Below are 27,333 nucleotides of genomic sequence, written 5' to 3'. Positions count from 1 at the left end.
AAGTCTAAGATGAAAACATGCAGTGTGCTTGCAAGCTCACAAAGAATACACTGGCCCTAGAGTGAAGTGTGGTACAGTGCACACATTGCAAATGTGTGTGTGCTGGCAGGGTGTGCTTTTAACACACTCTGGTACAGTACAGAGAGACTGCAGTACTGAACAGTGTGCGTAGAGCTAGTGTGTGTGCTGTATGTGGGAATGCTGGTGGTAGCATACTACGTGAGGATAACAGTACTAGGTAGTGAAGTGTGGTGTGGATGTATTCTGAGTGTGGACGTGCCTTGGGTACATAGCTGTATTCTTGTAAGCTGGGTGGGACAAGCACTGGATGAGGGGAGAGCCAGGCTCTCCCTATGCATTTCTAGGGGCTCCCGGATTGAGTGACTCATCACAAGGAAAGGGGCCTGGATGCATCTCAGGAAGAGGGAGATGGGGCTGATAAGGGAATCATAAAGTGTAGGGCTGAGGGCACAGGATTAACCTGTGATGCACATATCACTGTGCCTGACATCCAGGTGTTTACTCTGGTCACTCCCATGAATCTTGTTGTGGGTTATTCAGCTTTGGAGTCCTAGCTGATGTAACAGACCTCCTTCAGGATAAAGAAGAAAAGGAAGAGATGTCCATTTCAAAGAATCAGAACCCCAGCATAAAATTTTAAAAGTCCAGACTGGAAATCACATTTTGGGTCTGAAAATGAACTATAACTAGGGGAGTCTGAGATCCTAAACTTTGTCACCTGCTGAGCAGCCAGCCAGGGTGTGTGAGGAGGAGAAGCTCTGCCAAACCTTTTGTCTTTGACCAGTACTAAGGGCTAAGCCTGCTAGTCTCCATGCTGGGTGAGGGGACACCACCTAGGGAAACCAAGATCACCTGCTCTGGAACCTGGAGCACCAGTGTCTGCTTGTCAAGACTGGAGTGCCTGTGAGTTAGAGGGGTGTGTTGGAGGAAGTGAGATTCAGAGAGGTGCTCCGATGTGTGGAGGCCTTCCAAGCAAGGAGTGATGAACTGTGCCACACTGATCCGGCTGCCACCCATCCCCCTCAACCCCAAATACACACACGTTGTATGCCAAGAGGGGCTGCCATGTCCAGTGACAAGGAGTGGAAGGAGAAATCTGTTCTTCCACTGATCGGGCTGTCGCCTGTCCGTATGCCAGAAGGGGCTGCCTTGAACTAAGTTACTCTGCATTAGGAGAATTCCACTCCCACACTGATCTAGCTGTTGTCCATGTGCTGCCTGGTTCCAGCATCCCTTGATGACAGTAGGGGCATCAGAGGAAGCCAGCTTGAGGCCAGCCTGACCTGACTGATGAAGTCAATTAAAGCAACTCCCATATGCCAGGAGGGGCTGCCGCTCACATTGAGGCCAGAGGTCTGGTTTGTTGCCTGTGACCTGGGAACCTGCTATTGCAACTGAGATGGGATCTTCCTATATGCAGTGAATTTCACCTGAGGACAAAGGAGCCGCCTGAGCTTTGCCAAAGCCAGGATACTATTCCCATCACCACAAAAGTAGATAAACACCATGTTTTTGCTGGAGCAGGAGTACCTCATTAGTACTGCTGGTAAGCGCTCAGGAGCGAGAGACCAAGTGCGGCCCAACTTTGCAGAGTAGGACTAGGACCGTGCTGCACCCCTGACAGGTTTTGTGCTGCCAGAGAGGGTAAGCTGAGAACTGGGCCTTTGGGCCTTAGGGATATACTACCTTTGGTTCTGCAACCCCATTGACTAAGTGACTACACTTTATGAACAGAGATGAAAAGGGGGGAAACACAAGTATGGCCTAATAGTTTTCATTTCCTTTATGTAGTCATAAGTGAATGGTGAATTAAAGTGCATCTGTTAAACGAGAGCTGGGAATACAGGGAGTGACCTGACAACTACAAGGGCCCCTGCCTGAAGGTGATGTTTTTGCATTTTTGAATGTTGGTTACCTTTGCTTGTGTAGAGTGAGCATTGAAATACTTATTTTTATTACCAAAAAAACAACCAAAATTTGACTGGCCATTGATTTATTGCATGTGCTGCTCACACACAGGTTTGGGTCATGTTCAGTGAACTGTATCGGAGCTTCCCTTGAAGGAGCCTTGACTGCTCGAGCTATGCTACCCAACTGAGAGTCAGATATAGAAGAGGGCACTTATCCTGTTGAGCAGGATGCATAGTTGGGTGGGCCCCAGGACATCAGGGGTGAAAGACCTCAACAACCTCGGTTGGACCCAGTAACTCCTGCATGCCCCGTTGTCCCCTGACTGGGATTCTGACTCATTATCCTTTGTATAAAGCTCTGCAATGGACTGGCCATGAAACAGCCTTACAAAGGTTTGCAGGGCTAATTACACAAGAACTAAAGCTGCTGGTGTGCGGTGTGCCCATTTTTTATATCTGGCAGGCTGCAACATTAGTGTTGGTTAGCGCGTTAATGAAGCACCACTGCCTAGATAACCAAGTCCTGCAGAAAGTGCCACGTTTATTCAGTCCCACAGTATTTCCTAGTTTTAACCTTTCCACACGCTCACTACCTGGGAGTACTGCTTTATCTTGTCACAGGGTGAGGAATCTTCTTTAAGAAGTAAGCATCAGAAGTTATCTTCCATAACATTCTTTCTGATTCATACTTTAACTGCTAATTTCCCACCCACTCAACTCCCCATTCTGTGAAATGAACTCCTTTGATCTATTCAAAAAAGTTAAAGATTCAGACATCTGCAGTCTGGCAGTAATCTGATTACTGTGGCTCAGTGTCCTGAGGCATGGACTGATATCTGAAACAAACCGAGGTGGTGGATTTGTAGTGGTCCCAACGTCACTTCCTGGGACAGACGTATCTGATGCAGAGCCACCTGACCCCCACCTACTGGTGCACAAAGGGTATACTGTGGATCCAGTCTTGCAACTGTGGGTATCCACACCAGAAAGTGTTAGCTAAGGTAAGTAATTTGTTCTTTATAAACTTTCTTACAAAACTATGACAGAGTACGTGGCTGGGTAATGTAATGGCTTCTGCAAAAAAAAAATTCTCTATTGTGGCTGGCCATCAGATTTCTCGGCACCATGGGACCAAATTTGCGGATGGAAGAGTGAAATCCATCTGTGAATTGCAGGGCGCTTTTATTTTCATTTGGTACTGCAGCATTCACATAGGACCAATCCTATCTTTTTAACTCCTCAAAGTTCAATCTTACCACTTTTTTAAATACAATGTTCTCAAACAGATGGATCAGTTTACACCAAATCACTAAAAGCACGCTTTGTGAGTAAAGTTCTCACTTCGTTCAATGCTGTTCACCTCTTTTTTCTGTATCGAAGAGCAAAGTTTCCTTTAGGAATTAACATAGACAATCCGCCGCCTCCCACGCCCCCGAGAGATCAGTGCAAAATTTTCCATGAATGGGCTGAGCTACATTTTTTTTTTCTATAGTCAGATTTGTCAAATGACACCAATGTTAATAGCCACACCCAAAATTATTTTAATGGAATATCTGCCTACCCATATTTCTAATAAAGAGAGAATGACTGAGCTAAAGGATTCAAGAGAGGTGGAGCGCACAAACAATAAAGATTGACCACAATCCAGAGACAGCCCTCATTGCAGCGACAGACAACATCCAGATGATTCTTGAAAAAATGGAACCCGCAGCCCTCATCCTACTTGACCTCTGCAGGCATCCCATCCTAATAAGACAGTTTGAGTCTGGCATCCAAGGACTCGTCCTCTTAAGGATCTACTCCTTTCTCAGAAGAACCCAAACAATCAACATGTTGCCTTACTCCTCAGAATCCTGGAAACAAATTTGTGGAGTCTTGGATGGCTCGTCAATCAGTCAGACCCTCTTCAACTTCTACATGACTCCCCTGGCAGACATCACCCAGTCACACAACACCCAGCAGAAGAAACAACTTCGGCTCCTGCATGCTCAAAGTAGCCACATGGATGAATTACAACTGCCGTAAACTGAACACGGACAAGACCAAAGTGGTGATCTTCAGAAAGGTGTGCTTTGCCCCAGGGCTCCACAGACCCTTGTTCCACTACTGCCCCCCACGTAATAAACCTTGAGATCATCCTCAACAAAAAGCTGGGCTTGTCCGCCCAGATCTGTGCATTTGCCCTGCTTCCACACCCTAAGGATGCTGAGAAAGATAAAAGGTAGATACCAAACATTATCATCCAAGCCCTCATCAGCAGTGGACTAGACTATGTGACCACCCTCTATGCAGGAATCGGCAAGAAACTTGCAAAAATGCAACAACACAGACAAATGCAACACAGCAGACAGTCCGGTCCTCAGCCTCCCACACCTGTCTCACGTTACACCTCACCTGAGGGAACTCCATTGACTTCTGATACACAAATGCACATAGTTCAATCTTCTCACCCTCACACATGAAGCACTACATAACACAAGTTCATCATATCTGAACAGCTGTGCACATCTCCACCAATTCTCAGGGCATCTCAGCTGAACTCCTACAAGCACAATATTCCTCCTAAAGCGTGGAACGCTGTTCCACACCACATGAGAGCCTCATCTCTTGTGAAATTCTGCAAGAAACTCCAGACTTGTCTCTTCGAGTAAGTCCCTGGGAAGCTAACCTTAGCTCACCTGCAAAGTGTCAGGATATCCTCAAGGGTGATAAAGCGCTATAAAAATACACACATGACACAACGAGCAGTAGAGATAGAATAAAGAGATAGCGAGGAGGAGCTAGAGGGAGAAAGCATTATGTAGCACTTGATGGAGAGATACGAGGTAGAGGTAGACGGAGATAGAGAAAAACAGAGATGGGGATTGATATTTTTAAAGTCTGCTGAGATACTTCTTTTGCGATAATTCATTGCTTATGAATTTGATGAGTTTTCCCCTGGGGGTGAACAAGGAATACAGGTAAGTACTTTTTCCTGTTTTTAATATGTGATTATTTTAAAGTGTTAAGTTAACTTGATTCCTGTCACCCTTTAAATAAAACAATTAAAATGTCATTGTTTGGTCTCCATTGTAGAGCATGTTAAGGTCCCGGAAGAGATAAGATTCCCTAATGCATGCTGTGTGGGAATTGCGTCACAGACATCTCTTAGCGTGTTTAATCCAACTGGAGGCTGGTTGTATGTTAACCTTGGGACCCTCAGTGTTTCTGTTAATGGTGAAAAGGTATGTTTTTCTACAATAACTTCTCATTTTCATTAGTGTCTAATGTCTATTCAGTTCGGTCCATTAAGAGTTACTGTGAGTAATAAAATAGTGAGAAATTGGCTCTTCCATTGTCTGCATAATTTTGCTGAGGGGTTCTGTTGCAGAATTGTGTACATTTCTTTGGAAATTGGAGGAACTCTTGTTGTTCAAGAACACGCAACTCTCTGATACCTTTGCTGAATATATTTACTCCAACACCATATGTTTCATCTCCTTGCTGTATTTGCACCTAGTACAGTTATATTGCTGACTTTTCCGAATGAACCATTATGTAATTGATATAAAATTTCTTATCATGAGATCATATAGCAACCTTTACAGAGGTTACAGATTGTCATTTGATTTGATCCGCAGCAATGACTGCTCACTTTCCATTACGACATACATCTAAGATGGAGACGCATATCATCTGACCCTCTCCATCCAAATGGTTGGATACCTGAGAAGAAAAAAAAAGAAAATACGGAGTGGTGGTAATAACTGGTGGATGATAAACTTGGGTACAATTTATATTGTAGTTTCTGATGTGCAGTAAATTCTCTGCAGAATTCTTATACATTACAAATTAATTGTTAATATCGGGCTATCTCTATCTTTGTATGTAATGTTTTAGAATGGAATTTATAATACATCTACAGATCTGATCTAATAAAGACTTCTAGTTGTAGATTCCTTAAGAATGTCCCTCCCTCTCTGACCCAGAGAATTTTGTAAGCAGCAGCCCTGTATGCAGTCAGGTGACTGTGTCTGTTGTCTGTGTCAGATATGACGTTGCGCTGCCACCCCAGCGCGCTGATGTCAGTTATTTTCTTTCCGTGCCAGCAAACGCTGATAGAGAGCTGCTACTCAGTCATTTTTTTGACTGCCTTTTTTTTAAAAACCTTTTTGTCTAAGATATTTTAGAATTTTCACCTCCTGGTGCATCGAGGATGTCATTGAGTAAGAAGGGTTCAAGCCCTGTGGTTCTTGTCATTGGGCCATGTCCGTGACAGATCCTCACCTCGTGTGTATTTGGTGCCTGGAGTCCAACCACAACACAAAGTCATATTTGAGTGTCGGGCCATGCATTCAAATGCTTTGACGGAGCAATCCCTGAAGCTGATGGAGGTCCGATGCACAACTCCGCACGTTGAGATCTCGGTCAAGAGTGAAATCCTAGGATCAGTCTCAGAGCCCTCCATCTTTTCGTTGTCCCACTCAAAGTCCTTGGGAGAACTGTTAAGTTGAGATGAAGAAATCTAAGAAGTTGAAGCTTTTTTCGACTTCTACTCGTCTGTTGGCGGACAAGACTAGGGAGCATCGACTTTCTAGACCTCACTGTGGAGCCTGCGCCTGGTTCGACTCCGCGTCTCCTTAAGTTTCCAGGAGCTGGAGTGACCCCTGCCCAACTCAGTTTTATTAGGCCATGCACCTCAAATTTGGGCAGTCCAACACTGCTGGAGTGCCTTTGGGCCCAGCGGAGTCCGAGGGGGGGCCCTTTTGGGTTCCATGCAGGCTGCTTCGGCGTCAAGGGGGATCCAAAGATGCAGTCCTGCATTAGGACTGACATCAGTAGTACCACTCTGGCCTTCCCTGATGCTTCTGTGCTGTCCTCGCCCACGGGCAGGTCCATCCTCATTGTAATCCCCAACTCTGGCACAGAGCCGGATGGGTGTCATACTATGTGGATTCCAATGCCAGCAGGAGTTATGCCTCCTAGGTCGGGTCCTGAGCCCTTTTATTATGGGCTAGTTTACAGGGTGAATGAGAGTGGTCACTGGACCCTAGAATTCTAGCTGCAGGAAGAACAACCTAAGCACTGCGTACAGACTTGGGTGAAGCCAACGGAATGGCTACTTCTCCAGATTGTGGCATGATTTTTTCCCCACTGTGGCTACAGACGAGGGGACATCCTAGCCTGTGATGGTGAGGATGGCAACTGAGGTCCTGGACCTTGAGTTGCCTTTGGTTACTTCCAGGACGAGTCTCCTGACAGAGTTGCTACTCCTGGAGCTTCCACCTAGGATGCCATGGTCCTGTTTATTGAGGCCCTTACGGATGTCCTACTGGGTACCTGGTCCAAACCCAGCACAGGGGCTTCTGTAAACTGGACTATTGCCCTGCATCATCACCCCACTCCAGGGGACCCAAGTTTTCTGGCTCAACACCCCACCTCTGAGAGCTTGGTGAAGGAAAGTGCTATCTTTCTAGCATAGTTACTCCCACGTTTTGCCTGTTAGTTGTGCTTCGACTGTAGTTCACTGGGATTCTGCTAATCAGGACCCCGGTGTCTGTGCCTGCTCTCCAAAATGTGGTTGCTGGTAAACTTCTTACACCCACAATTGGCATACTGGTGCACCTATGTAAGTCCCTAGTATATGGTACTTTCGTACCTAGACCATTAGTGCACCGGGGGGTCCCCCATGGGTTGCAGCGTATATTGGGCCACCCATGAGGGCCCATGCAACATTTCTACAGGTCTGCCATTGCAGCCTGTGTGAGATGGTCTATGCACCCTTTCATCACAGATATAATGCTTGCCTTATACTCTCGTCACTGCACCTAAATAAAGTCACCCCTCTGGTAGTTTCTTCAGCCCAAGGGCATGGTGCATGTCCCTAAGTGTGAGGGCACCTTGCATAAGCAGAGGTGCCCCTACAAATCCCAGACTCCATTTTCTGGGCCTTGAAAGCGCAGGGAAGCTATCTTAAGGTATGTAGTGGACACTGGTCAACACGAAATGTCCAATTACATAATGGCTTCACCGAACCTAGGCATGTTTGGTAGCAAATGTGTTGAAATCATGCAACTACACAGATTGCAGTACTAGTTGACTGATACCATGAACTCTGGGGGTTCCCTACAGGATCCCCCAGGTCCGCCCGGACAGCCTTGCAGGGTCTGCATGCCAACCTGTGCTGCTGCCGACCCCAGACACTGTTCTGCCAGAAAGGTAGAACAGATCTTGTGGAGTAGAGGTGTGACCACTTCTCCCTTTGAAATGGGTGTTGCTGGAGCTGGGGTGACTCTTAGAGCCACCAGACTGCTTTGAAGGGTACAGTTGGTGCCCTCCTTGGAGAAACCAGTTTACTTCTGTGCAGGAGCCCCAGCTCCCACTAGCGCAAAACCACACAAAGGACAGGGGAGTGACCAACTCCATGTCCAGCTCTCCACAGAGCTCTGTCAGGTAGCTACTTGATTCTGCCATCTTGGAAACAAGATGGGCAGAGGCCCATGGGAGCATCTGACTGGTTAGGCCAGGTAGATGACTTCCCTTTGATAGGTGGGTCACTGCTGAGAGTGACCAACTCCCTTCCTCGGTTGCTTAAGGGCTCCCTGAAGGGGGTGACCCCAAAGTAGTCTGCAAGACTTCAGGAACCATGTGCAGGTTTCCTCTGCAAGACCCTAATGCAGCGTGGATATTGGAACCACTGCTGTTCTTCGCTGGAACTAAGAGCAAGACTGTAACCAGCAGGAGGGCTCCTACTGCAACTTTGTTGCCAAGTTCTGCAAAGACTTCTGCACCCCAATGGCGTGCATCCTCTGGAGTCAGAGGGACTCTGCCTGCACTTAAGAAAGCAAGAGGAACTCTCCCCTGCATCCACAGGCACCTCAACAATGACCACTTAGTGGATCCTGCACTTCCACTGACTCTTCATGGATGTACAACACAGGAGGTGGTTCTGTGTCACTTCAGAGGTCTGCTGTATCTTGCTTGCAACTGGGGATGTCTTTGGTCCCTTGCTGGAGCTGCTTGGCTGGAATCCCTGTGAACTGTGTCTGTTTGCCATTGCCAAGGCTTGTTAGCTCTTCATTCCAAAGACTTCCTAGCTCCAAGAAGCCCTGGCCTCCACCACTCTCCAGCTCCAAGAATGACGTTCTCTCTGCAACTCCTGTGACGTGGGCATCCCTCTTTGCTCTGCTGCTGTGACCTCCCTGCAACTCTGTGCCTGCTGCCAGAGGGTACTGCTGGAGGCTCCATCAATTCCTGATCCCTCTTCAGTGTGCTGAGGGCTTCCCTGACCTACCTGCCAAGGTTGGATCACCTGGACTTTGCTGGTCCCCACAAATCCTGCAAACTCCATGCAGCGCTTCCCTATAATTGCCATGGCTTATTGGTGGTACCACTGATGACTGATCACTGACCCCTGTGCAATTCAAAGACCAGCTCCCACACAGCTCATGGTCAACTCCTGAATCTCCCTGCGTCACCTGGACTCCACAGCTGCACTCCTTCGTCCGTCAGGAAAGCATCTCCGAGAAGGGTGGATGTTGCCCTTTTGCACCTCCTGGTCACCTCAAGGTGGTCTGGACTCTTTTTCCCTCTTACCTTAGGTCCTCTTCTTCAGTAATCCATGCCTGGGTTCTGCTGACCTGGTCCACGGGTCACAACAGCAGTCTCGGACAGCCGAGGTCCCCTTTGACTTCAACAGGAGGCTCTGACACATCTTTAGCCCTATGCACCTGGACTCCCTGGTGTAGGTAAACCAGTGTTCTGGGTATCCACCGGTGGGATGGCACTATCTAATCTCCCTTGTCCCACCGGGTTTCTTCTGGATCCTCTGGGAAGGGTCCTAAAATTAGAAAACTGCAACTTCCCCATGTTGTACTATGGGCACTGACCCGGGATTACAACTCTGCACAAAGGCGACTGGGTAATCCTCCCTGCTTTACTTTGGGGTTTTAGTACTTCTCCAGTCCTAAGGATCTTTGGATGGTAATGTGGGTTGTGAGTGATTTTCGCATTCAATTTTTTTAGTATATGGTTTGGCCCCTCCATTTGGGCCCATGTTAACTTTTGGTTTTACTTCGCTCTTACTAAGTATATTTTTGTATATTCATATGTTCAGTTAGGAGGTATGTGAACGTTATTTCTAGAGTGTGTGTTATAATGAATTTAACACATTTTTCTAACACTGGTGGGGTTCTTTCCTGTGTGTACATCACTGACTGACCTGTGTGGCATTTGCAACCGCTTTACACCCTCCTGAAAAAGCCTTAGCTGCTCTCCACAGCTATAATTTTGAGAGCTCTAGTTATCTAGAACCTCCTACACTATCACTAAGGGTTTCCTGGGCTCAGTACAGGGTGCCTCAGCTATAGGTGTACACCATATAGTAAGCCAGCCTCCTATACTACTCGCTAAATTCTCCCAGTAACAGTCGGACACCTAGGAGAATTTCAATAGTAAGGAATCAATAACTAGATATTGTCCCTACCAAATAAGGTGTTAATGAAAGTCAGTAAATTGTTGTTCACTTCAAAACAAACCCAGACAAATACTAGGATCTTGGAGCCTATTGCCATCTGTCATGGCTTGTAGCAGCACCACAAATGTTGGGGTGGGTGGTGGGGGCTGTTATCACACTATCAGTATACAATACTCTAGTGCATGAATGGCACCACCTTGCCAGACATCCTTGTTTTTTGTTTTTATGCCAGCAGTTGTGATACAGTTGGTTTTCAACAGTTGTATATGTTTACATTTCTACTTGGGTTGCTTTATTTTATTCCCAAAATAAGTAAACTGTTGTGAGGCATACAAATTCAAACATCTGTGTGAGTCTCTGCCTGAGTGTGACGGTGAGTATCTGTGACAGTCTCTGTAGGTGTGTGAGTGGGTGTGACAGTGTCTATCTTGTTGTGAAGTCTCTATGGGTGAGAGGGAGTGTTGCAGTGTCTGCCAGAATGTGAGTAGGTGTGAGTGAGTGAGCATGAGAGTGTGGGTGTCAGACTGGGTGTGACCGCATCTCTCTCGGTGCGAGAGCGGGTGTAACAGTGTCCATCTTGCTGTGAGAGTAGTGTGGCAGTGTCTGCCTGGGTGTGAGAGTCTCTGTATAAGTGAGCGTGAATGTCTGTGTGAGTGGATGTAGCAGCGTCTCCGAGCGGGTGTGTGTTGGTTTTGCGGGTATGTTTTGCTAGATCCGCGGATCCACCAGCAGATAGACAACGAGGGCTGCGCTGAACCCCACTGGTGGATCCGCGGCTCTCGCAAAACATAAAAAAAACATTTTCGGGTGTTTGAACCTATTATTTGCTGCTTAATTACAACTTGATCACCCCATGGGGTCAGGGAACCTCTACCCTGGCCCCATCTGCTCCAATTCCCCCCCACATTTCAGCCCTGGAGTCCATTTCCTGATAAAATAAAATGCCTGCTGCAATATTTGCCAGGTTGCGGCCAGCCAATCAGATTGTTCCTTTGGTTTTGAAATCCACGGATCGGCCCACAGTGGATCTGTGAAGGATTGGTGTCCCTATATGTTTTGGCATTAAATCACTCCAAAACTACTAAATGGATTTGCCCCAAACCACGAAAAGCGTAATCAGCCGAACAGGATCTAGCCTCCTGTCATATTTGGTATAATTCCGTTCAGCGTTTTGGGCTGTAGACGTGTCTAAAGACCCTGTTGAAAAATAATGGGGAAAACGTGTTTTGGACACCCCCCTTTTTTCTCTGCCCTCGCTTCACAGATCATCTCGCAAACTTTCAAGACAACAGCTGAACTGACCAAAGTATGCATTTGGAAAATTTTGTGAAGATTTGTCAAGCGGCGCCAAAGTTATAGGCAAAATTAAAAACGATTTGGCTATGGAAACTAGGTCCTAACTAAAGCTGCCTAGGGATGACCGTCACTAGGTAATGTGTGTGTGTGTGTGTGTGTGTGTGTGAATATATATCTATATATATATATATAGCGAGAGAGAGAGATATACACTCTCCCTATAGTAAAATATGTGCACCAAAAGTTTAAAATGCTAAGCAAAATTCTGAATATTACGAGGTTTTTACAGATAGCTCTATATAGGTGTATACATATATTTAAATGTGTGGTACTCTAGCCTCACCCTTTGAATGAGATTTAAACAGTGGAAAACTGCAGTAATTTAGAAGCTGGGATAAGGCGTGGGAATTAAAGGACTTTCTTATTTCATTTGACAGCTATATTAGGACTGGTGGGCAGTTGGTATAGATGCAAAACTACAAACCCAAGGCATTTTTCTTTTTTTCACGCTAATAGCTCTGATGAGGCCAGGGTGGTGTGGCTCCCTCTGTTTCTAACCCTAGAAGGCAAACGTATGTGTACGAAAAGAAAATTCCTCAAATTTGAAGGCAAAGCTGTCGTATTGTGCAGCATTTGCACACTTTTGGTGTAAAAATCCTAGCAACCTCAGATATTTATTTTTTGGCACTGTGAATCCAGGGAAATGTCCATCAGTGAATCCCACCAGTGTTTACCTAAAATGCTCTAAAAGCATAAGACCTACAAGTGTTTCTTAATTTTTCCCATTGGGCATAGGTGGAGTATCTGATAGAGACTTCTAGCTGCAGCTTCCTTACCTTAGAATTCCCTGGCGTCAACTTCGAATCTGGATTTTTTTCTGAGCAGTACCCTGCGCGCGCGCCGTCGGACGGCATCGTTCGCATCTGCGTGCATCGACCAGCTCCGCGTGCGTCGTCAGCGTCGTTGGAGCCGTCTATGACGTCACAGTTGTCTATATAGACGCCGTCTTGGCGCGTACGTCAGTTCTTTTCCTTCCACGCCGGTTAAGCGCAGTTTTGGAAAGAGCTACCCTGCTTCGACGGTTTGTCGACGCTTTTTTGGATGTTTAGAGCCGTGTGGTGCGTGTCATCGCACCATGTCGGTGACGGATCCGCACCGACTTTCTTTGGTGCCTGGACAAGGACCACGATTCCACCTAGTCTCCGATTGTCGGGCCATGGCGCCGAAGGCCTTGAGGGAGAGATCCCTTAAGCTTCTTGCGGCCCGACATTCGTCTTCGTTCGGCGCGACTCTGCGGAGGTCACGGTCTCTCAGTAGGAGGAGGTCGCGGCACCGCTCCCAGAGCCCCAAGTCCTCTTCCTCGCATTCGAAGTCATCGGAAGGTAAGAGGCCCAAGAAGAAGTACAAGCGGACTTTGACTTCGCCACGCCTGTCGACTTACGAGACGTCTAGGGAACGTCGACGTTCCGAGCGCGGTTCTGCGGAGCTGTCGCCAGGGTCCCTTTGCGAGGACCGGATCGACCCCCGCTCAAATAAAAGAATTCTACGAGGCCATGCATCTCGTTTTTGAGCGGGCTGTACCCTCGGGTGGGTCTTCGGGCCCTGCGGGGTCAGCAGGGGCCCCTTCTGCCTCGGTGCCGTTGGGATCTCAGGATCCGATAACTGATCTGGACTGGCGCCGGTCTCTCACAGTCGACCTCCTTCGGTGCCGGGTCTGACGTCAACGATTCCGCCACCGGTGGCAGCCCCATAGTTATTCCGGATGATCTGGAGCCGGAGCGACGTCGACTCCGACGGAGCAGATTCGGCCCAGATTATTGTCTGAGCATTATTTGGAACAGCCAGACGCAGGAGAGGAATGGGAGGGGTCTGATGACCCTTTAGAATCAGGATTGCAGCAGGACTGGTATGAGGATCTAGGGGAGGCCAGTGAACTGGACACATCTCCAGATACTGGTATGCTCTCTCCTCCTAATGTAGCTACGGAGGAGGGGGCTTCTTTTGCTATGGTGGTGCGTAGGGCAGCTGAGGTCTTGGACCTAGATTTGCCTACGGTGCCAGTCAGGACGAATATCCTGACAGAAGTGCTTCAGCCGGGGGTGTCAACATCGGAGCCGTTGTTGCCCTTCATTGAGTCTCTTACAGACATCCTCCTGGGTACGTGGTCCAAACCCAGCACAGGGCCTCCTGTGAATAGGACGGTCGGCCGCCGCCATAGACCCGCTCCCAGCGACCCTAGTTTCCTGACATAACACCCCACTCCTGAGAGCTTGGTTGTCCAAGCCTCTACTTCCTGTGGTGCCTTCCCTTCCTCTCCCCCAGATAGGGAATCCAAGAGGCTGGATCAGCTTGGGAAGAAGATGTTTTCTTCCTCCAGCCTGGCATTGAGGTCTGTAAACACCTCTTGCCTATTGGGCCGTTATTCCCATACTTTATGGGATACGGTGTCGCAAGTGCTTCCCCAGGTCCCGGAGGGCGTACGGGACACTCTCACCCAGACTGTAAAGGATGGGAGGGATGCAGCCAAGTTTACAATCCGGTGTAGCTTGGACACGACCGTCTCGCTGGGCAGAGCGATTTCATCGTCAGTGGCCCTACGTCGCCACGCCTGGCTATGTTCTACTGGTTTTTCAGGGGATGTCCAGTCCAGCTTGATGGACATGCCCTTTGATGGCTCTCGCCTTTTTGGCGAAAAGGCAGACTCCGCGCTTGAGAGGTTCAAGGATTCTCGAGCCACGGCCAGATCCTTGGGCCTTTCAGCACCGGCACGACAGCAGTCTGTCTTTCGCCCCTTCCGAGGCTTCGGGAGGGGCGTGGTACCACGCCAGCCACAGTTTAGCCACCGTCCTCAGGCTTCACAGCATCCTGGAAGAGGACGTGGTCGTGGTACCATCAGACTCAGAGGGTCTGGCCAGAGGTCGGCCGCCGCACAGCCACCCTCCACTGCGCCCAAGCCCTCCTAGTGTGGTTCTGTGGGATCATGTCCATCCAGTTGGAGGGAGGATTCGTTTCCATCTCCCTCACTGGCTTTCCATCACCACGGACAAGTGGGTCCTGCAGCTCATACGGAAGGGCTTCACCCTTCCTTTCCAGTCTTGTCTTCCTCCTCCTATCCCTCCGACAAAGGAATGGCTGATGGAGGACCATCTGGCTTTGGTCCGCGAGGAAGTTACAGCTCTCTTGGCCAAGGGAGCCATAGAAAGAGTCCTGATATCAGAAGTAGGCAGTGGTTGTTATTCCTGCTACTTTTTGATTCCCAAAAAGAACAAAGGCATTCGCCCTATTTTGGATTTAAGGGACGTCAATCTCTTCCTCAAGAAGGAGAAATTCAAGATGCTCACTCTTGCTCAGGTTTCGTCTGCCCTAGACCAAGGAGACTGGATGGTAGCGTTGGATTTGCAGGATGCATATTTCCATATTCCTATCCTGCCAGCCCGCAGGCGTTATCTGCGGTTCAAGGTGGGCCACGAGCACTTTCAGTTTACCGTGCTTCCTTTCGGTCTCACCAGTGCCCCTCGGGTGTTCACAAAGGTGATGGTTGTGGTGGCAGCTCATTTGCGCAGGTCAGGGATGTCAGTCTTCCCCTACCTGGACGATTGGCTGTTGAAGGCTCCTACGTCCCAGGCTCTCGTCACCCACCTCCAGACGACGCCGGACCTCTTGCATTCGCTGGGGTTCACTATAAATGTGCCGAAGTCACATCTGACTCCCTCTCAGAAGCTCTTTTTCATCGGAGCTGTTCTGAACACAGTGCAGTATCGGGCTTATCCGCCCGATCAGTTGGTTCAGGATATTCAGGTTATGATTCCGATGTTTCGGCCTCTATCCTGGATCTCAGTGCGACTGACTCTGAGGCTGCTGGGACTCATGGCTTCCTGCATCCTGTTAGTCAAGCATGCCAGATGGCGCATGAAGGCTCTGCAGTGGGACCTGAAGTTCCAATGGGCACAGCATCAGGGAAATCTTACCGACGTGGTTCAGATCTCGGAGAGGACTGCGGAAGATCTGCAGTGGTGGTTAGTGAACTGCGAGTGGGTCAAGGGCAGACCCCTCTCCCTTCCCCAACCAGATCTAACGGTAGTGACAGATGCGTCACTTCTGGGATGGGGCGGCCATCTGGGGGAGGTGGAAATCAGAGGTCACTGGTCTCTGGCGAAATCCGGGCTCCACATCAACTTGTTGGAGCTTCGGGCGATCCGGCTAGCATTAAAAGCATTTCTTCCTGTTGTGAAAGGGAAGGTGGTGCAGGTGTTCACGGACAACACTACTGCAATGTGGTACTGCAACAAGCAGGGCGGTGTGGGGTCGTGAACCCTTTGTCAAGAGGCTTTACGCCTCTGGACATGGCTGGAACAGCAGGGCATAACCCTGGTGGTTCAACACCTGGCAGGTTCTCTGAACGCCAGAGCAGACAAACTCAGCCGAAAATGCTTAGAGGATCACGAATGGTGTCTCCATCCGGAGGTGGCACAAGGACTCTTTCAGCAGTGGGGAGAGCCTTGGTTAGATCTGTTCGCCTCCGCAGAGAACGCGCAATGTCAGCAGTTTTGCGCATTGGAGGTTCCAAGGGGGCTATTGCTAGGTGACGCTTTTTGCCCCGAGTGGAGTTCAGGTCTCCTGTACGCTTTTCCGCCTATACCACTTCTGCCCAGAGTTCTCAAGAAAATCAAGAACGACCGGGCCCAAGTAATCCTTGTGGCTCCGGATTGGGCACGTAGAGTTTGGTATCCAGAGTTTCTCAAAATGAGCATCGGTCCTCCAATCAAGCTGCCTCTTCGGGAGGAAGTTCTGTCGCAGCAGCAGGGGAAGGTTCTCCACCCGAACCTGTCAACTCTGCGCCTTCATGCGTGGAAATTGAGCGGCGACGTTGATGGTTTATGACCTCCCTCCCGAGGTCTGTGATGTTATTCTGGCAGCCAGGCGTCTCTCTACTAAGTCGATCTACGCCTGCCGTTGGAAACGTTTTGTTTCTTATTGTTCAGAGAGGTCTATTGATCCTCTTTCTTCTTCTCTGTCTAACATCCTTTTGTTTATTTTGTCTCTCGCCCAGCAGGGTTCCTCGTTAGGGACTCTCAAGGGCTATCTTGCAGCCTTATCGGCTTTTCTTCAGTTGCCTGATCAACCATCTCTGTTTAAATCACCTATAGTACAGAGGTTTTTGAAAGGGCTTGTACATCTGTTCCCGCCAGTGCCTTTCGTTATGCCCCAGTGGGATCCTAATTTGGTTCTTACCTTCCTTATCTGTGCTCCTTTCAAGCCTTTGCATAACTGTCCTCTCCGGCTGCTCACTATTAAGACAGCCTTTTTGGTGGCAATTACATCTGCCAGGAGAGTGAGTGAGCTGCAGGCTTTATCTTCTAAGCCACCTTCTCTCATGATATATCCTGACAAGGTGGTGTTAAGAACTCGTGCCTCTTTCCTCCCCATGGTGGTGACCCCTTTCCATCTGGGTCAAAATATCACCCTGCCCACCTTCTTTGCACCACCGCATCCCTCTAAGGAAGAGGAGCGTCCCCATCGACTGGACCCAAAAAGAGCATTATCGTTCTACCTTGACCGCATTAAAGAGTTCCGGGTGGACGACCAACTCTTTGTGGGGTACGTTGGTGCAAAGAAGGGTCGGGCAGTACAGAAACGATCCATTTCGCGCTGGGTCATTCTCTGTATAAAAATATGCTACGCTTTGGCGAAGAAGCAGCCTCCTGAGGGCTTGAGAGCTCATTCCACTAGGGGGAAAGCTGCTACCACTGCGTTAGCACGTGGCGTACCGGTGGTGGACATCTGTCAGGCCGCAACGTGGGCTTCTTTACACACGTTTGCGAAACACTACTGCCTGGATAGCCAGGTGAGAAGAGAGGGGCATTTTGCCCGTTTTGTCTTGCAGGACTTTCTAGTATAAAAAAATAAATAAAAAAAAACTTCAGACCCACCGCCATGGGTTATAGCTTGGGTATCTATTCTAAGGTAAGGAAGCTGCAGCTAGAAGTCTCTATCAGATGAACAAGTTACTTACCTTCGGTAACGAGGTATCTGGTAGAGAGACTATCTAGCTGCAGATTCCTTACACCCGCCCAAGCCTCCCCGCTCTGGGGAAATTTTTTCTCATGTGGATATGTGTATATATATATATGTATATATGTTTCTGTGTGACCATATGTATATTTTTGATTTTGGCAACTTTTGCCTTTCTTATAGGCATCAAAGTGTTTTTACTCCAAACAGTCAAAGAGGTTAAAAGTGTATTGGTTGGGTCTTCTATGCCTCTGCGCTTCTGGCGCAGGAAGTTGTGGAAAAGAACTGACGTACGTGCGCCGAGACGACGTCTATATAGACAACCGTGACGTCATAGACTGCTCCAACGACGCTGACAAGGCACGCGGATCTGAACGACGCCATCCGATGGCGCGCGCGCAGGGTACTGCTCAGAAAAAAATCTGGATTCGAAGCTGACGCCAGGGAATTCTAAGGTAAGTAATCTGCAGCTAGATAGTCTCTACCAGATACCTCGTTACCGAAGGTAAGTAACTTGTTCATTTGGACTCTTGGTTGGCCAGCACCCAGTGAAATCTACCTCTTCGGTGCCAGGCTGCTTGTTATTTTACTTAAGATTGCATACGCTGAGACATTATTCGAGGTTATCTGGACTACAAAAAATTCAAGTAATGCATATAAGCATCGATAACTTCTACTTCTGGTGGCCAAAGAACTTGAAGCTAACGTGACTATCCATGTTCTCTGCAGTGACGCCGTTGTGCTTGCCTTCCTGGATGTGCCTGTCTTTGGAGTTCTGGGAGTCCTGGAAGTTTAGTGATCTGTGATCAACGTGCAGAGAGCAGATGACAGCTGTAATAGCTGCTGTAGCTGTGAATATATGGACACTGTGTTTGTAGCAAACCACAGTTGACTTAACGCCGTTTAAGGTTGTCATTGGGCTAAAAACTCCGTACCAATCTCCGTTTGGTAGAATTTATGCTAACATTACTAACATTACTAACACTGCTCTAGTGCTTTAACTTTCGCCCATGTTGGTGTTGGCCTTGAGGATCGAGATAGACCAACAGTGAGATTTGGATTAGGTTTTGCAACATTGGACCTTTAATCAATCCAATATTCTTGGTCATTGGACTTGGAGTTTATTCACCTTAGGTGACTCAACCTTGTTCGTGAGAGCTCTGGCTACCTGCTCTCTCCTCTGACAGAGGACATAGGTGGTCCTTGCTTTATTCCTTTTTCTTATCATTTTTTATTTATTTATTTTTTAACAATTGACTTAGCCTAATAATCCTGTGCTTTTACGAATCACATGGGCAAACCTCTAAGGCTAAAAGTTATAGGAGCTGTAAAAGAACTGGAGGTGTGGGCAAACTCACTTACTGGGCTGAAGAAAATTGAATCCTAGGCCCCATAATAAAGCATTTATTATTTTTCCTTGATTTTTTCCCCCCATACAAAAACTCGGTATGAAAGTATTTGTAAGTTGTTGGATGAATTGCTCAGAACTGTGAGAAAAGACACTGATGTGTGTGCTGACCTAGTGACCGTCCTACTGAAGTTTGACCGAGTGTTGCTTTGTCACTTTGCTGGAGCCCTCTAGCTTTTTGATCAGGTAGGAAGCCACTGGACTGTAACTTAGACACAAAAAGAGTATGTGAAAGCTTTGCCAAATATTACTAAGATTAAAAAACAAATCTAAACTTATCATAGTGGAAATATTAGGGTTTAATTAGTGCTGGGGTTAAATGATAAAGGTAGTCCACTTAGATGATCAAAATACGTTTTGGAAGCTAATAGTATTGCCAGCTGTTACCATGTGATTTTATATTGTTTGAGTGTAGGAAAGTGCCACTGTTGGCATGGTTATCCACCCACTTTGTGCCTAGTGTTGCCAACTTTGAAAGTGGGCTGTGACCCTGCTGACCAGGCCCCAGCACCAGTGTTCTTTCCCTAAAACTTTACCTTTGCTTCCACAATTGGCACAGCCCTGGCACACAGTTAAGCCCCTTGTAAAAGGTACCTATGGTACCAAGGGCCCTGTGGCCAGGAAAGGTCTCTAAGGGCTGCAGCATGTATTATGCCACCCTGGGGGACCCCTCACTCAGTCCATGCACACTGCCTTGCAGCTTGTGTGAGCTAGTGGGGAGAAAAAGGCAAAGTCGAAATGGCACCCCTCTCAGGGTGCCAGGCCCGCAAACCACTGCCTGTGGCATAGGTAATTCACCCCTCTAGCAGGCCTTACAGCCCTGAGGCAGGGTGCACTATACCACAGGAATTTGTCATTATGAACTTCACAGTACCATAATGGCTTCACTGAATACTTGGAAGTTTGGTATCAAACTTCTCAGCACAGTAAACCCACACTGATGCCAGTGTGGGATTTATTGAAACATGCACGCAGAGGGCGTCTTAGAGAGGCCCCCTGTATGTTAGCCTAACTGCTAGTGTAGGACTGACCAGTCTGTGCCAGCTTGCCACTTTCAGACAAGTTTCTGACCACATGGGGTGAGAGCCTTTGTGCACTCTGTGGTCAGAAACAAAGCCTGTCCTGGGTGGAGGTGCTTCACACCTCCCCCTGCAGGAACTGTAACACCTGGCGGTGAACCTCAAAGGCTCAAGCCTCGGGTTACAGTGCCCCAGGGCACTCCAGCTAGTGGAGATGCCCGCGACAAAGCCCCACTTTAGGCGGCAAGTCTGGTGGGAAAATTAGGGACAACAGGGAGGAGTGACCACCCCAGCCAAGACCACCCCTAAGGTGTACTGAGCTGAGGTGACACCCTCACCCCTACACCCTCCCACCCCCCCACAGAATCCTCCATCTTGGTTTGAAGGACAGGGACCAATAGGGATATGAACATGCCTCCCTTCCCAAAGGGAGTGGGCACAGGGATGGTGTAGCCACCCTCAGGGACAGTAGCCATTGGCTACTGCCCTCTGACCCCTAAAATGCCCCATAATCTTGTATTTAAGGGCTCCCTGAACCAAGCTGGTCAGATTCCTGGTGATCTATAAAGAGGGCTGTTAAGCTGAAAACCCCAGCAGAGAAGAAGGAAAATAACAGCTTTGACACCAGCCCTACCAACCGGTCTCCTGCTTCAAAGAACCTGCAAGAAGAACAGCAATGCATCCGGCGGGTCCAGCAACCTCTGACAACTCCAGAGGACTGCCATGCACCCCAAAGGACCTAGAACTCCTGAGGACAGCGGCTCTGTCCAAAAGAAACTTTCAACTGAGGACGTCACCCCACTCAAGATGCGCGAGTCCTGACCCCTGTGCACCCGACGCCCATGGCCTGTGTCCAGGTGGTCCATCCAGCAAGAAAGGGTCCCCTGGCGATTGGGAACAAGAGCACAACCTGGGTTGACCCTTCCATGCCCTCACGACAACGCCTGCAGAGAGAGTCCAGAGGACCCTCCCTGACCGCGAGCCTTGGAGGAAGATAACTGACACCTGAAGAGCCACTGCTCCCGCAGCCCCCAGGCCTTGGAGAAATCGACCCCCAGCGCAGCATCAAACAGCAGGCGGCCCTCTTCCCTGTCCGACCGGTGGTGTGCCCGAGACACTCTCACAGACCTCTCCTGCAGCCTCTGAGTGCCCCCGCCCCTTATAGACCTCTATTGGAAACCTGAGGTCCTGTTTTCACCCTGCACCCGGCCGCCCCCGTGACGATAAGGATGTGTTTGGTGGCTACTTATGGCCCCTCCAGTGCTCTCCTAATCCCCCCTGGTCTGCCTCTGAGTCGAGCGTACTTACATGCTGGCTGACAGTATTCCGAGTACCCCCTATCTCCATAGGAGCCCACGTTAATTTGGCTCTCCTTTGATCTCTGCACCTGATTGGCCCAGTGTTGCTGGTGGTGGTTGTTTGGGGTTAACTTGACCCCCCAATGATGGACTACCTAAAACCCAGAGATAGGAACTGTAAGTCGAATACTTACCTGTAAAACTGCCATCTTTTCTTCCCCCATGAACTATCGAAAATTGCAGTGTCCATTTTTAAAATAGCTTTTTGCCATTTTAAAGAAAACTGTGTACATTGTTGATTCCATTCAAAATTCTGATTATAACTATGCAAAGTATGTTAACTTTTATGTGCTTACCATCTTGTGGTTCTAGATATAAATTAACAAAACCTATTTTTCTATATAAAATCCTATTGGTCTGGAGTTGTCATTGTGTGTTTCTTCTCTTGCTTGTGTGTGTACAACAAATGCTTAACACTACCCTCTGATAAGCCTAACTGGTCGACCACACTGCCACAAATAGAGCATTAGTATTATCTGTTATTGCCTCTATCAAACCTCTGGGTATCCCCTGGACTCTGTGCACACTATATCTCATTTTGAGATAGTATATACAGAGCCAGCTTCCTACATTGGTGGATCTGCGGTGGGGTCTATGACTTTGCATTTGCTGGACTACTCAGCCAATACCTGATCACACAACTAAATTCCAAAGTTGCCTTTAGAAAACTGATTTTTGAATTTGACTATTTTTTTCAAAATTTTTAAAAGTTCTGCTAGGTCCTTGGTTAAGTCCCTTTTAGCATCTCTTTTTAAGTTTAAAAGTTTTTGTAAAGTTAGGATTTAGTTACTAGAAGTAGTTTTTAGTTTTTAAAAAGTAATCCCAACTTTTAGTAGCATAATGAGCAGCTCAGAGGGAATAGTGATGGAACTCAACCTCACCCCTTACCTCCATCTAAGGATGCAGTGTTAAGGTCCCTCTGTCAGCTGAAAAAGATTAAAACGGGTTCCAACACTACCTAGGTCAAGCTCCAGGAGCTCTTGGCAAAGTACACCAGGGACCACCCTGCTGAGGACGAACTTCACTCGGACAGAGAAGATGTTAGAGATGAGGTGGATGATCTCCCACCTCCTCACCTAACTAGGGAGACCAGGATCCCCAGACCCTTGTCCCAGCTATTAGAACTCACTGGATCTGGCTCTTCCACAGGGGAGTCCAGTTCCTCTGGGGACATTGAGGGCACCCTAAATGAAGAAGACATCATTTTAGCAAGGATGGCCAAGAGATTAGCTTTGGAGCAACAACTCCTAGCTGTAGAAAGGGAGATAGCAGAAATGGGCTCAGGACCCATTAATGATGGCAGCAACATAAATAGGGTCAGAGAGAAGACTGATATCCTAAAACTCCCTAAGGGGATTGTCTCAAAATATGAGGAGGGTGATGATATCATCTAGTGCTACACAGTTTTTGAAAGAGGGCTTCTGCAACCTCCTTTGGGAAATGTTCACTGCAAAGTGTAGGGATAGACTCCTTACTCACGCTGGTAAAGATACAGAATCCTATTACCCCATGAAGGCTACCCTGATTAAGGGCTTTGGATTCACTACTGAGTACAGGATTAGGTTCAGGGGGCTCACAAAACCACAAGCCAGACCTGGGTTGATTCTGTTGACTGCTCATTGAAAACACTTGATGGTTGGTGTAGGAAGTTGGCTCTGTATGTACTATTTCAAAGTAAGAAATAGCATGCACAGAGTCCAAGGGTTCCCCTTAGAGGTAAGATAGTGGCAAAAAGAGATAATTCTAATGCTCTATTTTGTGGTAGTGTGGTCGAGCAATAGGCTTATCAGAGGATAGTGTTAAGCATTTGTTGTACCCACACAGGCAATAAATGAGGAACACACACTCAAAGACAATTCCAGGCCAATAGGTTTTTCTATAGAAAAATATATTTTCTTAGTTTATTTTAAGAACCACAGGTTCAAGATTTACAAACAATACTTTGAATGAAAGGTATTTCACTTAGGAACTTTGAATTAGCAAAATAGCATATACAGTTTTCACACAAATGGCAATAAGCTATTTTAAAACTGGACACTTAGTGCAATTTTCAACAGTTCCTGGGGGAGGTAAGTGTTTGTTAGTTTTGCAGGTAAGTAAATCACCTACAGGGTTCAAAGTTGGGTCCAAGGTAGCCCACCGTTGAGGGTTCAGAGCAACCCCAATGTTACCACACCAGCAGCTCAGGGCCGGTCAGGTGCAGAGGTCAAAGTGGTGCCCAAAACGCATAGGCTTCAATGGATAAGGGGGTGCCCGGTTCCAGTCTGCCAACAGGTAAGTACCCGTGTCTTCGGAGGGCAGACCAGGGGGGTTTTGTAGGGCACCGGGGGTGGGGAGGGGACACAAGTCAGCACAAAAAGTACACCCTCAGCGGCCTGGTGCAGTGTGCTAAACAGGCGTCGGGTTTGCAATGGAGTTCAATGGGAGACCAAGGGGTCTCTTCAGCGATGCAGGCAGGCAAGGGGGGGCTCCTTGGGGTAGCCACCACCTGGGCAAGGGAGAGGGCCACCTGGGGGTCGCAACTGCACTGGAGGTCGGATCCTTCAAGTCTTGGGGGCTGCGGGTGCAGCGTCCTTACCAGGTGTCGGGTCTTTGAAGCAGGCAGTCGCGGTCAGGGGGAGCCTCTGGATTCCCTCTGCAGGCGTCGCTGTGGGGGCTCAGGGGGGTCAACTCTGGCTACTCACGGGCTCGCAGTCGCCTGGGAGTCCTCCCTGTAGTGTTTGCACTCTGCACCCAATGCCCCCGGCTCGACTTGTGGAGAACAAAGTCTCATGCCTCCGGCGGGAAACGTGTCTTCTTTCAAAGTTGCTTCTTTGTTGCAAAGATGCTTCTTTCTTGGAGCAGAGCCGCTGTCCTCGGGAGTTCTTGGTCCTTTTAGATGCAGGGTAGTCCTCTGAGGCTTCAGAGGTCGCTGGACCCTGTGGAACGCGTCGCTGGAGCAGTTCTTGTGAAGTGGGGAGACAGGCCGGTAGAGCTGGGGCCAAAGCAGTTGGTGTCTCCGTCTTCTCTGCAGGTTTTTCAGCTCAGCAGTCCTTCGTCTTAGGTTGCAGGAATCTAGTTTCCTAGGTTCTGGGGAGCCCCTAAATACTGAATTTAGGGGTGTGTTTAGATCTTGGAGGGCAGTAGCCAATGGCTACTGTCCTTGAGGGTGGCTACACCCTCTTTGTGCCTCCTCCCTGAGGGGAGGGGGGCACATCCCTATTCCTATTGGGGGAATCCTCCAAAATCAAGATGGAGGATTTCTAAAGGCAGGGGTCACCTCAGCTCAGGACACCTTAGGGGTCTGTCCTGACTGGTGGGTGACTCCTCCTTGTTTTTCTCATTATCTCTCCTGGACTTGCCGCCAAAAGTGGGGGCTGTGTCTAGGGGGTGGGCATCTCCACTAGCTGGAGTGCCCTGGGGCATTGTAACACGAAGCCTGAGCCTTTGAGGCTCACTGCTAGGTGTTACAGTTCCTGCAGGGGGGAGGTGTGAAGCACCTCCACCCAGAGCAGGCTTTGTTTCTGTCCTCAGTGAGCACAAAGGCTCTCACCACATGGGGTCAGAAACTCGTCTCTCAGCAGCAGGCTGGCATAGACCAGTCAGTCCTGCACTGAACAATGGGGTAAAATAAAGGGGGCATCTCTAAGATGCCCTCTGTGTGCATTTTTTAATAATTCCAACACTGGCATCAGTGTGTGTTTATTATTCTGAGAAGTTTGATACCAAACTTCCCAGTATTCAGTGTAGCCATTATGGAGCTGTGGAGTTCGTTTTTGACAGACTCCCAGACCATATACTCTTATAATGCACTTACAATGTGTAAGGTTTTGCTTAGACACTGTAGGGGCATAGTGCTCATGCACCTATGCCCTCACCTGTGGTATAGTGCACCCTGCCTTAGGGCTGTAAGGCCTGCTAGAGGGGTGACTTACCTATGCCACAGGCAGTGTGAGGTTGGCATGTCACCCTGAGGGGAGTGCCATGTCGACTTAGTCATTTTCTCCCCACCAGCACACACAAGCTGGCAAGCAGTGTGTCTGTGCTGAGTGAGGGGTCCCTAGGGTGGCATAAGACATGGTGCAGCCCTTAGAGACCTTCCCTGGCATCGGGGCCCTTGGTACCAGGGGTACCAGATACAAGGGACTTATCTGGGTGCCAGGGTTGTGCCAATTGTGGAGACAATGGTACATTTTAGGTGAAAGAACACTGGTGCCGGGGCCTGGTTAGCAGGGTCCCAGCACACTTCCCAGTCAAGTCAGCATCAGTATCAAGCAAAAAGTGGGGGGTAACTGCAACAGGGTGCCATTTCCTTACAGTTGGATAACTGTCAGTGGAGTGCATGGTTATGATGGGCTTTATAATTTGTTTATGAAGGAACACCTGTTAAGTAACTGCTTCGGTGACAAACTGCATCAACATCTAGTAGACATAGGTCCAATTTCTCCCCAAGAATTGGGAAAGAAGGCAGACCATTGGGTCAAGACTAGGGTGACCAAGACTTCCACAAGGAGGGACCAAAAAAAAGCGGTCACAAAACATCCCCAGGGGAATGTTGGTGAGGCATTCAAGGACAAAATTAAAGTCTTCTCAAGGGCCTGAAAAAGCTGCTCAGGAGGGTGGGCCCTGAACCTCTTCACCATCCACAAATGGATATAAGGGTAAAAACTTTGATCCCAAGCCCATGTGAACAGCATGGACAGCAAACTGGAGACATGGCCTGACCCAAGAAAAATCCCACTGGCACTACTCCAGTTAGTACTGGAATAGCCAGTTTCCAGGTGTGATCAGCAGTGTGTCCAGAGCAAATCCGGGTTCACACTGAAGCTACTTTAGTCTCTGAGGGTGGGGTGGATATAGCCACACTAGTTACCTGGCCACCTAACATGCAAAAATACAGGCAGCAGCTCTTGATAAATGGGACAAAGTGTAGAAAAGTATCCGCCTTTTGGCATGTTGCCCCCAATTTCTGCCTGATGTTGGTGTGTTTTTGACTGTGTCACTGGGATCCTGATAGTCCGGACCCCAGTGCCTATGGGTTATGGCCTGCTTATCAGTGTGTTTCACTGTTTTATAAATTGTCACTGGAGTCCTACTAATCAGAACTCCAGTGCTCATGCTCTCTCTGTTTCTAAATTTGTCACTACAGTCTAGTGACAGTATTGTACTTCAAATTGCATACTGGACCCCCTTTATAAGTCCCTAGTATATGGTACATAGGTATGCAGGGCATTGGGGTTCCAGAGGATCCTTGTGGGCTGCAGCATTTATTTTGCCACCCATAAGGAGCCCATACAAACACTTCTACAGGACTGCCATGGCAGCCTGTGTGAAATAGTGCATGCACCATTTCAGAGCCATTTTCACTGCACCAGGTCACTTATAAGCCACCTATATATCAGGTCTTCCAACCCTAAAGGCTGGGTGCAAAATATCTGTGTGTGAGGGCACCCCCACATTGTCCAGGACCATTGTCCCGGACTTTTTTGAGTGCGGGGACGCCATTTTAAGTGTGCATTGTACATAGGTCAATACTTATGCACAGCTTCACAGTAGTAGCTCCAAATATGGCCAAGTAAGGTGTCTATCAACTGGAAATTGTACCCCAATACTGATTCCAGTATTGGTTGCACAATCCCATGCACTCTGGTGGCCCCACAGTGGACCCCCAGAACTGCCATACAGCCTTCTGAGGTTTTCACTGCAGCCCCAGCTGCTGCCACCTCACACCGGCTCCTGGCCTCCTGAGGCTTGAGCAGCTAAAACCCAGGAAGGCAGAACAATGCATTTCCTTTGGGAGAGGGGTGTTGCACGATCTCCCTTTGGAAATGGGTGTTACAGGCATGGGAGGGGTATCCTCCCAAAGCCTCTGGAA

General features: G+C 48.4%; 1 protein-coding gene across 2 annotated transcripts in view; it reads left to right on the top strand.

The window, feature by feature from the left end:
* CEP192 (centrosomal protein 192) overlaps nt 1-27,333 on the top strand; it is a 1,702,116-nt gene that overhangs the window by 623,687 nt on the left and 1,051,096 nt on the right. For both annotated transcript variants that reach the window (XM_069219927.1, XM_069219928.1), the window contains one exon: nt 5,007-5,155. In XM_069219927.1, coding sequence (XP_069076028.1) covers nt 5,007-5,155 — 149 coding nt within the window. The remainder of the gene's footprint in view (nt 1-5,006; nt 5,156-27,333) is intronic.

The sequence above is a fragment of the Pleurodeles waltl genome, chromosome 2_2 (genome assembly GCF_031143425.1).
Source record: "Pleurodeles waltl isolate 20211129_DDA chromosome 2_2, aPleWal1.hap1.20221129, whole genome shotgun sequence".
Taxonomy (NCBI): Eukaryota; Metazoa; Chordata; class Amphibia; order Caudata; family Salamandridae; genus Pleurodeles; species Pleurodeles waltl.
Note: the sequence above shows the minus strand (reverse complement) of the source record. Positions and strands in the feature narration are given on the sequence as shown.